The following is an 18,504-nucleotide window of genomic DNA, read 5'->3' on the forward strand; positions in this document are numbered from 1 at the left end:
AAGGAGACTCACAAGTGAAGGGAATGCAGTTACTCTCTGGGTGTACAACAACAAAAAAACAATTAGGCGGTGGGATGGAGTGATCTGGCGTAAAGGCGGTTATTTTGGAGGTTCAAGTCCTGATGGACTCCATAGAATTGGATGATCGCTCTTGGTCCGACACCTAAGAAGACAGAGTCGAGGCGACGTGAAACGCCACAAAGGAGACCGTATGATGGACCCAATGGAACCCGATGATGAGGCCAAGAGGATTCTTTGCGTACTTTCTATCGGCCGATTAAAGATCTTTGTCATTTATTTCCGCTGCCGTTGCTACCATGGGAAGAGGAAAGATAGAAGTAAGCAATATTTTTCATTAGGTATTGTACATATTTTTTTTTGAAGCATTTGGTTCAATAATATGTTGAGTCGATTCTTCTAAAAACCGGTACAAAGATACATCTCTCTCAGAATCGCTTTTTAGTTTACGCACCACCGTCCCATTCTAGATTTTAAATTGTTCTAAATTGCCCAATAGACTCCGTCGATCTGTTTTTGTTTTCCTTTTTAGTTGTTTAAGATTTGTATTTACAAAACCCACATATCGAAAAGGAAACTCTTCTTTTGTCGATAGCTTCCATCTCCTCGCCATGAACATTGTGATTTTATATTCGCCTCCATTCCCTACCCCCGGAGAACTAGAATTGTGAACTTTATATTGAGAAAATCAAATCTGAGCAAATACGAGAAAATTTTACCTATCAAAATACAAATCTCATATATTATATTTAGGAATAATTTTTGTATCAATGAAGGTGTCGCATAAAGTTACTTTAATATTTGGATATTTAGTTTTGATTCGTTTTGTGAAAATACAATCTCATATATTATATGTTTTGGTTGGTTTGATTTGTTTTACATTGTAGAGGTAGTCAAGCTTGGGAGTTCTACTTTCGGATCTGCGTTGAAGATTTGATTCATGAGATCATGACCGTAGGGACCTCATTTCGGGAACCAAACAACTTCTTATGGCCTTTCCAGGTTAATTTGCTCCATTAGGTGGAATTAAGAAGAAGAGAAACCACTATGTTGAAGGTGGAGATTCTGGAAATAGGAAAGATTACATCAATGAGCTCATAAGGCGGATGAACTAGATAAGGAGCTCATATTGTCACAACTATGACTATATGGTTTCATTTTTCGTTTCGGACACTATGTGGATTTTAATTGCTCATATTATCAGAGCTATGACTATATGGTTTCAGTTTTCATTTTGCAGAGTATTTTTGGATTTTGATTTAGCTAAGTTCTGCATTAAACTTATTGTTTGTTTGTTGGGATTTTGTTGTTCTCACTGTCTACCGGTTACGGGTTAAGTATTATGCATTTATAGCCAATTTCGGATGCTTTTCATATTGGATACATACATCATTTATGTTCATAGACGATATGCTCCTATTCTATAAGTAAGTACAATAACTATATATATCCACTTCCAATATGAAGTGTGCTTCTCTTAATTTGCCGCCTCTACACCCGGTCGGTTATGTCTTCTGCGTATCATCATCAATTTCTTCAATCCGGATCCTCTTCCGCGGCTGGCGAATCATTCCTCTACCTATTCGGTATCTCAATCAATTACATCTGATTTTTTTACCGGTCTTTCGCATTCACAAGGCCCCCATTCTTCTCTACATGATATGCTAGCTCATCGCTATTGGTGAAGCATCAATATAGGCCCGATGAGTTCTCATCTATCTCCCTCTTATCGGCATCTTTGATAACTTCGGTCACCACCTTCTTCTCCGACCACCTCCTAATTGGCCTTGCACCATAAAGCGGATCATAGCTCTTTGACAAGACAACATCCGAGGCAAAGATCGGATCTTGCTAAAGCAATATGTCACACCCTAATTTCGGCCAATTCGGAAAAACAATATTTGTCCCCTCGACTCTTCGATCTCAGAGGTGCGACACACTCTCCATTCCCAAAACCCATAAACAAATTTTAAATATCGCGGATAATTAAAACCAATAAAATTTTTAACTTAAACAACAAATTCTATTCATTTCAAAAATAATTTACAAATGAAAATGCAAATAACATTATCTCAACCGAAAATCTATATCACCTCAAAGGAAAACAAGACACATCCCCGAGATCGCTTAACGCTTAAACACAAGCCGCGACCAATCTTCTTCAACATTAAACTGTCAAAAACTTATCAACTATGTTCATTGAAGAAACACCCGGATAAGCAAACATGCAAATCGGTCAAGATTATAAAAATCTTTGGTGTGAGTAACCTAAAATACAACATATAATTATACATATATACATACCAATCCATACTACGGTTAGTTCCTCCATCGAGTGCCTTTTAACTTTTAACGACTAATCTGACAACATCCTTAAGAATAATAATTAAAGGCGGTAGTTCCTCTCCACCGAGTGCGCCCTTAACTTCCTACTAACCACACAACAAACTATACACATAATAAATAAGGCATGTAGTTCCTCCATCGAGGCCTTGGTTCTAACTAAACAAATAACCGACCAACCATATACAAATCATCTATCTGAGATATATCATTTACCAACATATTACCATAATTAGGATTATTTCGGGCTTTCTTTGTGTGTCCCTAAAATCACGCGTCGTATCTATGTCTTTACCTAGTTTCCTCGGCTACCCAATCGCAAAACCAACGCCGAACATGTACATCCACATGCCTCCGCTTACATAATGAGCCACTCCGTCGTAACCCACCACTGATGCGGGATGCCGCGCAAATCCTCAAATCTCGGCGCGGAGCCAAATCTATGTAAGCATTGCCACTATTCGGCATAAAAATATTAGCGTCATCGTTCTATTTTCGCGAATCGGAATAATCAAGCCACTATTCGGCTTTCGCCCCGGCAGCCGAAAGGCCATTCAAATTTTAAGCGAAGCGCCGGAAGGGCAGCGGGCCGATCGGTTAACCTGAAGCGCCGGAAGGGGCCAATCACATGAGTTGTGGTAGTCGGGTTCTTTTTCGTTATGTAATTTATTCGGTTGTCATACATTAATGACTCATAAACATTTCTACTATATCACGCGTCGCGGGTCAATTACCTTATTGCACTAAGCCACAATCTCTAGAAATATCTCAATATATCTCATAACCATATTTCATACTTTCACGTGCCAATATATTATTGCACTACACCACACTCCCGTGGGCAATTATTCACCAATACTATATTAGCATCTCACATATAAAATAATAGAGTGTATAAACATTTCTCCAAGATATTGCATCAATATATTATAACGTATTATATCATGTCATGTCACAATGCTTCCACGTATCGCATACATTATTTATTATAACGTATTAGGAATATAATGTCTCCTAACATCTCAATATCGTCACGTGTCAAAAATACACAACATCAAGGTCAAATCTTTCTTAGATAATGACCACCAAATATATACAAACTTCCACAGCATTTTATTACTACATGTGTCCATATAATATCTGGCATAAAGCGTAGCACAAATAAAGCGATCCCATCAAAGCCCAATATATAAATCTTTTACTGGCGGCTCTTCGTCGAATCTAAATTAGATAATGACCAACCAAGTTATATAATATTCGACAATATTTTATTACTATATTTATCCATCTAAATCAAACATATGAAAAACTAGAAAAGTCAACATTCCACGCGGTCAATCGGTCAAAGTCAATGATCAACGATCAAAGTCAATGGTCAACGGTCAAAGGTCAACACCTCATGGTCAAGGTCAAACTCAACATGTCATGGTCAAAGCCAAACTGCAACATTGTCAAAGTCAAAGGTGAAAGTCAACCGTCCATGGTCAAAGGTCAAAGTCAACCATCAAAGTCAACGGTCGATGGTCAAAGTCAAACCGCCTCTAGTCAAAGTCAACGGTCCCCGGTCAAAGTCAATTCATCATTGTCAAAGTCAAACCGTCGTTTAAAGGTGTTCGGTCAGGTCATAGCCATGGTTCGTGGCTTAAGGTCGAGTCGTGGCTCGTGGGCTCATGACCCGATGTGGATTTCGGACCAATGGCGAGTCCAAACCTTAGAACCGAAACTCTGAAGTCCACTTATTTATTCTACTCCGACCTGGATCTATTTTAAGTCCCACTATGGGTGGCTCCGAACAATATTAAAGCGGGCCCAACACAATTAAATTGGTTCGGTCCAAAATACAAATGAAAGCGGGCCCATAGACTAATATTAGAACCGGTCCCAAACTAAACTTAATTAAACTCCGGTCCAGATACACATGGGTTCGGCCCCAAAATACAAATCCGAGTTTACCCGAAAATTTAACTGGCCCAACAAAAAACAATAAGAGAGGTTGGCCCAAACAACTAAAACAAACCGCCCCAAACAAAATAATAGAATTGGGCCCAAACAAAATAGAAATGAACTGCCCAACATAAAAATAGAACCGGCCCACATCAAATTTGAGTTTTGGCCCAAGGAAACCGACCGGGCCAGCCCCAAATCGAAATTGAAATTACTTGTTCATCATCCCTCCACCAACAAAATCCGGCCCACCCCACCACCAACCTCCACACAACCACCCTTTCAACCCATCGGTTTTACTCATCAAGAAAACCCTCCAACTTTAACAAAGGCAAAAACTCCAAATCATACAATCCAAAACTATTCCTAAATCTAGATCACGGAATTTCGGCCACCATTAGAGCTTGCTCCAAGCTCAATCGACGATGACCATCCCCACTACCACCAAACATCATCCCATCAACCCCACCATACAAAACACGGTTTAAACAATTTAAAAACGATCAAACCAAATCCTCCGTAAACGATAATGGCGATGCGCCATTGGCCGGATGTTACGAGCTTCAAACCGCCCAACAAAGACAAAGACTCCGCGACCCCAACAATACACTAGTCTAACATATAACCCCACACTCCAATTAAACAAGAAAAACAGACCCAACCACCGGTTCCATCCCACCACCACACACCTGACCGAAAATGGTTAACACCTCTTTTTCGAGTGTTTAGGGCGGCCGCCATTAACAACTTCAAGGTTCAAACCCCCTCGCTTCTTGACGACTCAATCACGGTTTAACAAAACAAACAACACAACAATCAACGGAATACAAAAAACGATCTTGGGGTGCATAGGCCATTAAGGAACCGTGCAAGCTTTACGGCTTTGACCGTTTTAAGTTGAGTATCACCGGTGTTTGAAAATACGGTTTAACCAATGTAACAACTTCACGGGACCCGAATAACAATAACCGAATAATGAACGAAAAAACTTTGAACGGTACAATTATCGTGAGATAGAAAACTAATCTACTCCGCGGTGTCTTAACAATCTCCACGAATTTCTTTCTCAGAAACCGAGCCGCCGTCATCCCATCGCTCCAAAAAACCGAACTTCTCTCTCGCCTCCATTTTCATTATTTTATCCTTTTTTTTTTTTTTGAACCCTATTTTCTAGAAAAATGTGTTTATATACTTGGGTCCGAAACCCAAGCCCACCGACTTCGGGCCCAAAACCGGGCCACATATCCCGAGTCCGATCCGACCAATTTTGAAAATAAAATAATTTAATTAATTAATAAATAGAAAAAATCGTTATTTTTAAAATCTGAGGCATATCTTATACATCTCAAAAAAGAATCTCGTCCCCGAGATTCTAAGTAAAAAAACTATCTGAACAAGTAATGCGTTGGTTATTACCTTAGAACCTATACAAGAATGCACGTTGATTAAACTTAAACAAGATAACATTGGTACTAATTATTATTTTTAAATAATACTTTCGAATATATATCCTCATGCCATTACAAAACCTATTATAGTTTAAGCGCCTATATTAAAACACATTATTATTGTCCTTAAACGCAAGATAAATACATCCTTTCTCATTAGCATGCGGTTTCTTGACACGTAGCAAACTCTACGAAAATTAATATTTTACTTAAATTAATAAATACTATAGGGATAAGTTCATCCATGCATGAAACATTATGGAGTTCTCATTATCATGCATAAAAGAAAATTAGTGTCCTGGATACACTTAAAACAAAATGTCACTCATGTCATTGATACTATAATAAAACTTTATATTTACTTTAATCATGCTCTCGGAAGCATTAAATTTAAAACAACCCTTGAATCTAATTCATGCTTGCAATCGGATCAAATATAACATCGTATCCAAAAATAATTTTGTTTTCATATTCCTCTATCAAAATCATATAGATCAAACAAAACAATTAAGAGTAAATACTTTCGATATGCAAAAATCATGTGAAACTAATTTAACGATATTAATCAATCATATCATACGGTAATAGTTCACCTATATACAATAATATAAAAATCCTACGTGTATCGCAAGTATACACATCTCAAAAATACACTGCGATATCATAAGTATACACGCTCTCAAAGAATACACGTGTATATGTGTATGGTATACACATCTCAAAAAGAATACACATATATTTTATTATTATATTCAATCTATTTCTAACTAATCACCTCTAACAGATTAATCTCTTATACTTTAAAATATTATTCATCCATTAACGCGTGCGATGTGGTGAGAGATAGTTCCTCCAACACCGGCGCGATTAGTTCCTTACTCAAGATGCTGTAAAGCCATCAAATAATACAACTTATTCAATATAGATTAAATATCTTATTATTTCTTGTATAATATCATACCACTCAAATACAAAGTTCACAGACATGTGGTCATACTTAATCCATACTCCACGTGAAAATGATCACTAACAATAAATCAATATTACAGCAGCACAGCTCATTTTGATCAAATCCGTTAATACTTAACATATTACAAATATAACCACTCCTCATATGATAAGGAAAAAATAAAAGCATCTCATATGCACTCCACAAGAAGTAACTAATTTAAATATCACATCACACGCGTCAAAACAAATCCAGAAAAATATCGACTCTTTTATTTATATGTCTCTTTCATTTTAACGTTTGAAAAATAAAACAATGGCGGAAATAGTTTTGAAAAATAAAACTTCTTAAACACTACCCATAAACCACGATCCGGAATCACCTGGGCTTCACCTTAGTTGCAAGCTAACCAAATGCTTTCGATACCAAATCATTAACACCTTTAATTTCGTGACGAATCTGAAAAACAATATTTGTCCCCGACTCTTCGATCTCCGGGGTGCGACACACTCTCCATTCCAAAAACCCATAAACGGTTTAAATATCTTGGATAATTAAAACCAATAAAATTTTTAACTTAAACAATGAATCCTATTCATTTCAAAAAATAATTTACAAATGAAAATCTGAAATAACATTATCTCAACCGGAAAATCTATATCACCTCAAAGGAAAACAAGACACATCCTCGAGATCTAACGCTAACGCAAACCACAAGCCGCGAACCAATCTTCTTCAACATTAAACTGTCAAAACTTATCAACTATGTTCATTGAAGGAACACACCCGATAAACAAACATGCAAATCGGTTGACATTATAAAATGCTTTGGTGTGAGTAATACTAAAAATACAACATATAATTATACATATACATCTGTGATCCATACGCTAGTTAGTTCCTCCATCGAAAGCTTTAACTTTTAACGACTAATACAACATCCTTAAGAATAATAATTAAAGGCGGTGTTCCTCCACCAATCGCTTGCTTTAACTTCCTACTAACCAACACAAACAAACTATACACATAATAAATAAGGCGTGTAGTTCTCCATCGAGTTGTTCTAACTAAACAAATAACCAACCCATATACAAATCATCTATCTGTATATATCATTTACCAACATATTACCATAATTAGATTATTTCGGGCTTTCACATTGTCCCTAAAATCACGTCGTATCATGTCTTTACCTGGTTTCCCCATTTACCACAATCGCAAACCCAACGAACATGTACATCCACATGCCTCCCCTTACATAATGAGCCACTCACAGGTGCGTAACCACCACCTGGCGGGATGCATACGACACCGTAAATCCTCACAAATAAGCCAAATCTATGTAAGCATTGCCACTATTCGGCATAAAATATTATGCGATCATCGTTATTTTCGAATAACGGAATAATCAAACCAATTATTCGGTTTTCCGCCGGGGCCGCCGAAGCGCCATTCAAACTTAATCGAAGCGCCGTAGGGGCCTCGGGCGCTATCAGATTAACCAAACGCCGGAAGGGCCAATCACATGAGTTGTGGTAGTCGGGTTAGGATTTTCGTTATGTAATTTATTCGGTATTAAATACATTAATGACTCATAAACATTTCTACTATATCACGTCGGTCGGTCAATTACCTTATCATTGTAAAGCCACAATCTCTGAAATATCTCAATATATCTCATAACCATATTTCATACTTTTCACGCGCCAATATATTATTAGACTACACCACACCTCCCCCGGCGATTATTCACCAATACTATATTAAGATCTCACATATAAAATAATGGAGTGTATAAACATTTCTCCAAGATATTGCGTCAATATATTATAACGTGTTATATCATGTCATGTCAATCTTTCCGTGATCGCGTACATTATTTATTATAACGTGATTAGAATATAATGTCTCCTAACATCTCAATATCGTCGTCGTGTCAAAATACACAACATCGAGGTCAAATCTTTCTTGATAATGACCACCAAATATATACAAACTTCCACAAAGTTTTATTACTACACGCTATTATTATATAATATACACATAAAACGTGTAGACAAATAAACAAATCCACAATCAAAGCCCAATATATAAATCTTTTACACACTACTCTTCGCCAAATCTAAATTAGATAATGACCAACCAAGTTATATAATATTCGACAATATTTTATTCTATATTTATCCATCTAAATCAAACATATGAAAAACTAGAAAAGTCAACATTCCACAACCAATCCACAAAGTCAATCAACAACAAAGTCAATGGTCAATCTGGTCAAAGGTCAACACCTCATGGTCAAGGTCAAACTCAACATGTCATGGTCCAAAGCCAAACCTGTCATTGTCAAAGTCAAAGGTGAAAGTCAACCGTCCATGGTCAAAGGTCAAAGTCAACCATCAAAGTCAATCGGTCGATGGTCAAAGTCAAACTGTCTCTACAAAAGTCAACGTGTCCCGGTCAAAGTCAATTCATCATTATCAAAGTCAAACCGTCGTTTTAAATGTTCAAACAGTCAGGGTCGTAAATAGCCGTAGTTCAGTAAAATTTAAAGTCGAAGTCGTGGCTCGTAGGCTTCATGACGGGCCGGACCTGGATCGGGCTCAAACCTGAACGCCTAAACTCTGAAGTCCACTTATTTATTCTACCGACCCAATTGGATCTATTTTAAGTCTATGACCGACCTCCGAATAATATTAAAACGGGCAACACAATTAAGTGGTTCAGTCCAAAAATACAAATGAAACGGGCCCATAGACTAATATTAGAACTGGTCCCAAACTAAACTTAATTAAACTGGTCCAAAGATACACATGGGTTCGGCCCAAAATACAACTGAGTTCGGCCCGAAAATTTAACTGAAACCGGCCCAACAAAACAAATAAGAGGTTGGCCCAAACAACTAAAACAAACCGGGCCCAAACAAAATAATAGAATTGGGCCCAAACAAAATAGAAATGAACTGGCCCAACATAAAAATAGAACCGGCCCACATCAAATTTGAGTTTTGGCCCAAGGAAACCGACCCAGGCCCAAGCCCAAATCGAAATTGAAATTACTGTTCATCATCCCCTCCACCAACAACAGCCCAAATCCGGCCACCACCAACCTCCACACAACCACCCCTTTCAACCCATCGGTTTTACTCATCAAGAAAACCCCTCCAACTTTAACAAAGGCAAAAACTCCAAATCATACAATCCAAAAACTATTCCTAAATCTAGATCTGGAATTTCGGCCACCATTAGAGCTTGCTCCAAGCTCAAATCGACAGCCCCAACCATCCCCACTACCACCAAACATCATCCCATCAACCCACCATACAAAAACACAGTTTAAACAATTTAAAAACGCATCAAACCAAATCCTCCAGAAACGCAGTAATGGCAGTAACGCCATTGACGGATGTTCTGAGCTTCAAACCGCCCCCAACAGCACTCACTCACGACCCAACAATACACTAGTCTAACATATAACCCCACACTCCAATTAAACAAGAAAACAGCCCAACCACCGGTTCCATCCCACCACCACACACACAACCGAAAACAGTTAACACCTCTTTACCGGAGTGTTTAGGGCGAGCCGCCATTAACAACTTCCAAGGTTCAGCACCCCCCCCTCCTTCAGACGACTCAATCACAGTTTAACAAAACAAACAACACAACAATCAACAGAATACAAAAAAAACGATACTGGGGTGCGCTGCCATTAAGGAACCGTGCAAGCTTTACAGAGCTTTGACCGTTTTTAAGTTCAGAGTATCACCAGTGTTTCGAAAATACAGTTTAACCAATGTAACAACTACAGGACGAATAACAATAACCGAATAATGAACGAAAACTTTGAACAGTACAATTATACGTGAGATAGAAAACTAATCTACTCACAGGTCTTAACAGCTCCACGAATTTCTCCGAGTCCGAGCTGCCGTTCCAATTCCGGCTTCCAAAGAAACCAGAACTAAACCTCCATTTTCATTATTTTTTCGTCCTTTTTTTTTACCCTATTTTCTGAAAAATGTGTTTATATCTTGGGTCCCAAACCCAAACCCCAATGACTTCGACTTCGGGCCAAACCGGGCCCACATATCCCGAAATCCGATCCGGATGAATTTTGAAAATAAAATAATTTAATTAATTAATAAATAGAAAAAATACGTATTTTAAAATACGGGCGTTACACAATACCTCTCTCCGCCCTCTACACCAGTCAGTTGTGTCTTCTGTGTATCATCATCTTGAACATTAGTCATTTACTGTTGATGCATTGAAAAAAGAGTCATTTACTGCTGCAAGTGTATTAATGCAATAGCAAAAGTTCTGCTCATGTATAAAAGAAGCTATACTAATGAAAATGTACTAATGCAAAATCACGCAAGATCATCTCAATGTAAAGTCCAAAATTAAACGCTAATATGGGCCATTCCCCCACTCAGCCCAAACAGTTAACAAAAAACACGTAACCGACTGCATTCATTCTCAACACTACCCATTACAAGGCGAGGAGTCTAGAATGTTTTCGACACTTCTCAACCAAATTCGTTTCTCTTATTAAAGGAGATGTACTATTGCAGTTGTTGGACTAACGCTTGCATAAAACTTTCTTTTGAGTGAGATATTTGACAATACTTTCAGCAAAATTTATTTCTCTTAGATTTGATATTGTATGATTGTGTATACATACCTCTACGAATTGCACTTCTTCAACATCACTGCATAGCTGCCATTGACTCCTCTGATAGAGACTGGAAGATATTAGCTAGAATAAGTAGATTATGGGAAGCCGTTGACTACAGCTAGGATGAAATAACAAGTTTAGACATGCTCCTCATTGACGAACACGTATGTATAATTATATATCTTTTGTTTTACTTTTTTTATCAAACACAATATATATAACAACATTTGCACTTTTACCAGGTACACCAGATACATTAAAGAATTTATAAAACGTTCATGGATAAGTTTAGACACCGCATAGTTGAGAAAGAGATTTATGAAATCTATAGATTTTCTTTGATAAAAAGCGACAAGGCATATAAAGTAACATCTAGAGAATATATTATCACTTTCAATTGGAGCACCATGATAAAACCAGCCAAAATCAGCGCTACAAACTTCGCAGAGCATGCATTCCAATTTGTCGATTTTGATCAAATATCATCCAAGATTAACGACAAGCATCTTATAGGTATGTACCTACATACTATAATATTTTAATAATTATTTCCAATGTTAATCTAATGTTTTACGCTGTTCTTTTTATTTACAGATGTAGTCGGACGGATAATTGTGTGGAACAAACTAAAGAATGTTACAAAAAAGAATGGCCATCAGACTGTTATAAGGGAGATACAAATCCAAGATGAACAATAAGACATTTCATTCCAAACAAACATTAGAAATACTCTGCGGATGAATTACTTATTTATGTGTACTTACTTTTCTATTAATCACTATACTTCGTTATCACTATACTCCGTTTTAGCATACTGTTATTAAATCTTCTTAAATTTAAAGAAAGAGGAAGGAAAGTTTCAGACAAGGGGATAAGGCAGAACAAAATAAGTGTGGGATGAATTTCATATGGATCCATTTTGAAAATTAAAAATACTTTATATTATTCTACATAAAAATTCGAAATCAAAATTGTCTCTCTCTATTTACTTTCCCTCTTTACACACATGCTACCTCTGTTGCATGGGTACGCCCTAATTTCCTCTCAGATCGCGTGCCGTGTCGATGCGGACACGGATAAGGACACGCATTAACACCGGACTCAAGCAAAACAAGACCTAATTCTCCGATCTTGCCGCGGTCCAAATCGTCGTGCCGTGTCCAAACCCGGACACTCCGTCTGTACCCATGCAACCTGACATGCTACCTATTTATTGCTTCATCATGTAGAGGATATGTCCCGATTAGGGTCTTCTTATGGGGTTTATGGGAAAGTTATGATTGTATATGATGTTGTGTACTCTTTCTCATCTTTTTGTATGTTTGTATTGAGGGCATACTTTTGTGGTTGCTCTTACAATGTGACCCCATTTTGGTACCGCTCTCCTCACTTTTGTAACCCGGAAAGACTGTTTATATATTCTCTTTCTCATAGTTTGTTTTTCATTTATTTATTTAGTTGAGATAGTTAAAGTCGCTATTAAAACTTTCGTCCCAATGAAAATCGGTATTAATTGTTTTGGAATTTGCTTGAATAGGTACTCTTTGTCATTGAGCAATCAAATAGTCAGTATTGAGGACTGGGATGATGAGTTGGAAAATTTAATTCTTAGTGTCTACTGAATTTTGAGAGCTATGACAGAAAATTGGAAACCCAACTACAAGGTGTTTTGGAGCCTAATATATGTTTTGGATCTTCATTGCATATTATGTTCTCTTGCTTTGCTGAAGTAAAAGACCATCCTTGGCCCATTGATTGATTTAAAGAAACTAACTAACAGGTGTATTATGGGAAATAGGAAGGTGTATCATGGGGGCTCTGAAGGAGATCAGTTGCAGGCATCAATTATAGTTAGTGGAGAGTGGATCGTTCCTAAAGAACCATATGGTCGGCTTGCTACTTTATGTACTTAACAAGGATTAGATTGATGTAATTGGTTTTCAATTATTAATCCTTATTGCTAAGAACCATATGGTCGCTACTGAAACTCTTAAAGATCCTTAGGTGATTCTTTATTCAACACTGACTCTATATTGTAGTATAGGGAGACTGTGCAATGTCCAGTTACCTATGAAACTTGGTGTCATCTATTAATATTTAAGGTTTTCTTGAGAAACTTATTTTTTTTCAGGTTGCATACAAAAATAATGATATATTCAAAATCTTATAATCCTTTTTTATCCTTTGTTTTCATTTTTTATTATGAGTGGAATAAATTTTTTATATTTTTTTCTCATGGTTTTCTGTCTTAATGTGGTTTTCAGGTAGTCGATACTAAGTCATTCTTGATCTATTGGTACACTTCAAAGCAATGGAAAGGAACCTAGATTTCCTTGAGGAGATCTTTTAAATCGTAAGGGCGGCAATTAGAGGTTTTGTAGAGTTTCCAGATGGTCATAATTTTGAACCAAAGTTCCTGCTGTTTTTCGGAAATGGCTTTTTCGCCAGATTCCTTCCCTCAAGGCGAAGCACATGTACTAGTTCTTCACTTACACTCCATCTGCTCAATATAAGTAAGAATTTCTATTGCGTGGTTTTCTTTTGGTAAATATCTAATTTCAACTATGCTTTTCTACTTTGACATTTCAACATCAACAAGTATTGTACTTAAACACAACGTATGTTTTTCATCTTGAGATTTGAAACAGAAACTACATTGTTGCAGGACACTGCTCAACAATTTTTTTTTCTTAAACTAATGGTATGACGTGTGGTTGTAGAGAAAGAAGCAAGAAAGGAAGAAGACCTTAGCCAAATAAAACAATTCGTGCTACAAAATCTTGGTAAAGTTCCCAAAGAAGTACTGGGTGTCATAGAAAAAACCGGTTTGGAAAGCATTATCTCAGCTCCATTAAGATCCGGGAATCCATTGAATGTACTATGGCCAGGTGCTATCTACAAAGAAAATTTATGTGTAGCAGGAGAGGCTCTGCATCGTATGACTCCTGATATTGGCCAAGGGGTTGTCGCGCCTTAGAAGATGGTGTTGTTTTAGCAAGATGTCTTTCTGAAGTCTTTCCGAGAAAGCAAACTAAAGAAAAAACAGATGATGAAGAAGAATATAAGAGGATGAGGAAAGGTATTAAGAAGTTTGCTAAGGAAAGAAAGTGGAGAAGTTTTGAGCTCATTGCTACATCTTATATTGTCGGTATGTTACAACAGAGCAATGGGAAGATCATGAACTTCTTTAGAGACAAGTTTTTGTCGTCGCATCCTAAATGGGTTTGTTACTCAAGAAATCTGACTTTGATTGTGGGAAGCTCACCTCTTCCCTGAACCGATATTAGTGTAAGTCACAAAGATTATTGATGACCTTGGTCACCGGGTGTGCAAATTTATTCTTCTCCGTCTCTTTAGTTGTTGAACCTTTCTTTGGCCATTTTCAGTGGAGATTAAATGCTTAGTCGAACTAAGATAGTTAAGTTTCCTTCACAGTTAGTTGAGTCTTTAGGATCAGTGAAGGATTGAACCTAATTGATCCCAAAGATCAATAATATATGTGCTTTTAAGATTTGAATTTAATGATGCAATCATTATTTAGTTAGTAGTTTGCAACTCAAATCCTACTATAACCATGTGAAAAATGAGGCGAAGAAAAATCTGAGAAACGTTTCGTATAAATGTTCTAATGACACAGAAAGACACATTCAAGGCTTCTCCTGAACATTCTTATTCTCTCAAATCAAGCAAGCGCTAATCTTTTATTTGGGAGGGTCACATGTAAATAGGGAAAGAAGAGTGCACAAACTACACATATTGTTAACGGCGGGCCATGAGGCACATCAGACTAAAGTTGTTTTCGTACTTTAGCGAAAAAAAAAAAGTCCAGGATTAATTGAAGATATGCTATAATTGTAAGAACGTATGACACTATGAGATATGGACCATGTATGATCATCCAAAATAGAATTTATTTGAATGAACAATGGAGAGTGTTCTTCATTGAGTAATTTTGTAATTACATCTGCCTCGAGGCATGACTCATGTATTAGAAAGTGCTTCATGTTTTCATTAAGCATTATTCCTCTCTCAGCTCATAGCCTCAAAGGTGCGAATATTACAGATTTGTCCTAGCTTTGTACAGATTTCTGATTTAGTCCTTAATCGTGTATACCTGCAGGCTGCACGGATGCAGGTGTTCAAGTAATTATGGATGCTGGGGGAATGGAGGGAGAAATCCCATTACAATTACTTTGTTTTGTCGATATACTGAGCCCAAATGAAACTGAACTGGAACGTTTGACCGGAATGCCAACACAAAACTTCAGTGAAATAAGTCAAGCTGTGTTAAAATGCCATGAAATGGTCAGTTTTCTATATGAACTTCCAAACTTCTGTACATGCTCTACATTCTCCAGGTGATCCACACTTCAGATCAATAAACTGTTTTATTCTAACTACTTCTCATTTGAACATCTTTATTCTTAGGGTGTCAAGCAGGTCCTGGTGAAACTCGGTGAGAAAGGGTCAGCCTTATTCATAGAAGGAGAGGAAGCAATCAGGCAACCCATCATTGCTGCCGCAGAAGTTATTGATACAATTGGTGCTGGTGATACTTTTACTGCTGCTTTTGCTGTTGCACTAGTAGGGGCAAGTCCAAAAAGGAGAGCTTGAGATTTGCTGGTATTGCATTGATTTTCTGTTCTGTTCTGTTTCATTGTTCTGTTTTTATCTTATTCATGTTTTCTCAAAATTATTGTGGTGTTATTCCAGCTGCTGCAGCATCTCTTTGTGTTCAAGTTAAGGGAGCAATTCCAAGCATGCCTGAAAGAAAAGCAGTACTGGATGCTCTCCAATCTTTTTGAGAGCATTTCCCATTGTAGGTTAAGCAGTATACTTCTTCTAACTGCTGAAGGCCTCAAGTTACATATATACTATATAGGCATGTTGAAGTGACAGGTCAGATACTGAAGAATGATTGTGCTGTCGAGTGGTCTAGTGGATCCTCGAATACATATACACGTCAAAATTTTGGTTCAATGGTTTCTATACTAAATGGAAAGTTTACATCATACAGTTCAGTCCCAATTTTGTATTTCACAAGTTCAATGTACAATAGTCCATTATTAATTTCACAAATTCAGTAACAAAAAAAAATCACTTTTTTTTTTTTGACGACTGATCTTCAACACACTAGTAATTTTTCACTGCATAGTGCTCTCTTAAGTCTCAACTGACTAGCTATGTATTTTGAGTTTTTGTGAGCAAGTGAAAGGGCCAATAGTCCAATACACTCGTACAATTTCACACCATTAAAATTCGTGTTGCACCCGCAATCACGTACCAAGCCAAACCCAAGTCCCACGTCAGAGAACCATAAGATATTGGTGTATCTAGACTCTAGAGTTGAAAGATTCTAAGGTGGTATGGCTTTGAACTGCTCCAACACAACTCTTCTCACAACTTTCCAGACTTCTTCTTCTTCTTCTTCAATAAAATACTCTTTCCTCCCCACCTTTCAAGCTTTCAAGATATCAAAAAGGGCCCCACGCTCCTTCTGTGCAATGGGTTCTTCTTCTTCTTCTTCTTCTCAGAAACCAGAAAATGTTCAAGGTTTGTCTTCTATTCACTTTTTCACCAAGCCCAATTCAGTAATTTTATTACGTTTTAGTAATTTGTGTTATTTTATATATGGAAGAGATAGGCAAGTCGGATTATGCTTCGTTAAGCAATGAAGAGTGGAAGAAACGGTTAACAAGTGAACAGTTTTATGTAACACGTCAAAAGGGAACTGAAAGGGCTTTCACTGGGTATAATATATATATATAGTCTCAAACTCCATATTGTTTCTTTTAAATTTTATCTTATGTATAATTTCTGTATTCTGCTTTGGGGTATGGTTTTCATACAAATCCTGTTTCTACTTTTCAGGGAGTATTGCGACACGAAAACTCCAGGGACTTATCTTTGCATATGTTGTGATACGCCTCTTTTTGAGTGAGTTTTTCCCCCGACTCATATTTTATTGGTAGCATTTGCTCTTGTAAAATTGACTTTAAACTGATTAATTACTTCTGTTTCATCTAGGTCGTCTACCAAGTTTGATAGTGGAACTGGTTGGCCATCATATTATGAGCCAATTGGTAACAATGTGAAAACAAAGTTAGATATGTCAATTATCTTCATGCCTCGTCAGGAAGTTGTTTGTGCAGTTTGTGACGCTCATCTTGGCCATGTTTTTGATGATGGTCCTCGACCTACTGGGAAGCGGTACTGTATTAATAGGTAACTAACATCCTCCCTGCTTTTAAGTTTTTCACGGTTAAATCAGTTTTTTTGGAGTGGGACTTCTTAAAAGGAGGACTGTTGGCAGGAAACTTTCTGAGTTGCATAGAGAGGCCATTCAGTAAAAGGCACACTTTAAAGTCTTGGCATTCTAATTTTTAGAATAGCAAGAATATTTTAGCATCCCAAGACAAGAAAGTGCATCGTTTAGTGAGTGTCAGCTGTGCAACTTACAGGGTGTGTTTCCTGCTAGTTTTTCTCAACTTTGAAAACTTACTGTGTTAATTATCGACATATTTGCAGTGTATCTTTGAAGCTGAAACCAAAATAGGAGGCATACAACAGATTGAGGGCAGTCTGGCTTCAAGATTTTATAGCAACTATCAGGAAAGTTTTTTGTACATTTCGTACATTGTATATTTGCATCTCACTTTGTTTCGACTCACTGTGAGTTCGCCATTGTGTTAACAAATGCCTACAAAGTTGCATGTCAATACAATAATGATTATTTTTGCTTCAATGCTTGTGGATGTGCATTCCATATGTTTCTATTTTCTGTAGCCTCGTGTGGCGTATGATTGAATGTTTGATTCGTTGTGCACTCGATTTTTTTCCCCCTGACCAGTTTCATAGTATTATTAGTGGTTTCAAGAAACTAAATATGAGCGTAAAACATGCATAGTCATAAATATTAAGGAATTATGATCATGTACAAAGAATCCCAGGTGGAAAACCTCTGCAGTTTGAAAAACTTATAAAATGGAAAAGTTTTCAATGATAGAATAACCTAGATGGTGTGAAAAGCTTTATCCTCAGACTATTATACTTCATCAAGTATTCAAGGGGATTAACTTCTCTTCTTAATTAGGACGTCTGAACCAGTCTGAACCAATCATG

At 37.1% G+C, this 18,504-nt stretch overlaps 2 protein-coding genes across 3 annotated transcripts; both read left to right on the forward strand.

Moving 5' to 3' along the window:
- The first annotated feature begins 15,516 nt into the window (after positions 1 to 15,516).
- LOC147518988 (ribokinase-like) lies at positions 15,517 to 16,479 on the forward strand. Its single transcript, XM_086590658.1, is given in 4 exon segments — positions 15,517 to 15,687; positions 15,811 to 15,967; positions 15,970 to 16,005; positions 16,096 to 16,479. Coding segments are annotated over 4 exon segments (441 nt in total). The 5' UTR covers positions 15,517 to 15,531; the 3' UTR covers positions 16,188 to 16,479.
- Positions 16,480 to 16,582: 103 nt separating this feature from the next.
- MSRB1 (methionine sulfoxide reductase B 1) lies at positions 16,583 to 18,127 on the forward strand. Of its 2 annotated transcripts, none has more exons than XM_086590656.1 (5): positions 16,583 to 16,935; positions 17,021 to 17,132; positions 17,254 to 17,319; positions 17,410 to 17,607; positions 17,911 to 18,127. In XM_086590656.1, the coding sequence occupies exons 1-5, from the start codon at positions 16,749 to 16,751 to the stop codon at positions 17,936 to 17,938; spliced, it is 591 nt and encodes a 196-aa protein (XP_086446782.1). In that variant the 5' UTR covers positions 16,583 to 16,748; the 3' UTR covers positions 17,939 to 18,127. The 2 variants fall into 2 exon arrangements, with proteins under 2 accessions (XP_086446782.1, XP_086446783.1); XM_086590657.1 differs by having other exon boundaries at positions 16,704 to 16,935; positions 17,027 to 17,132.
- Positions 18,128 to 18,504: the final 377 nt, after the last annotated feature.

This window comes from Coptis chinensis, chromosome 2 (genome assembly GCF_015680905.1).
Source record: "Coptis chinensis isolate HL-2020 chromosome 2, ASM1568090v1, whole genome shotgun sequence".
In the NCBI taxonomy this organism is placed as follows: Eukaryota; Viridiplantae; Streptophyta; class Magnoliopsida; order Ranunculales; family Ranunculaceae; genus Coptis; species Coptis chinensis.

What these genes read in the sequence shown, in the direction of transcription:
- MSRB1 (XM_086590656.1), top strand. Translation starts at nt 16,749, where the DNA reads ATGGCTTTGAACTGCTCCAACACAACTCTTCTCACAACTTTCCAGACT. An exon ending in TGTGATACGCCTCTTTTTGA is followed by an intron (nt 17,320 to 17,409) that starts GTGAGTTTTTCC and finishes TGTTTCATCTAG; the next exon opens with GTCGTCTACCAAGTTTGATA. An exon ending in AAGCGGTACTGTATTAATAG is followed by an intron (nt 17,608 to 17,910) that starts GTAACTAACATC and finishes ACATATTTGCAG; the next exon opens with TGTATCTTTGAAGCTGAAAC.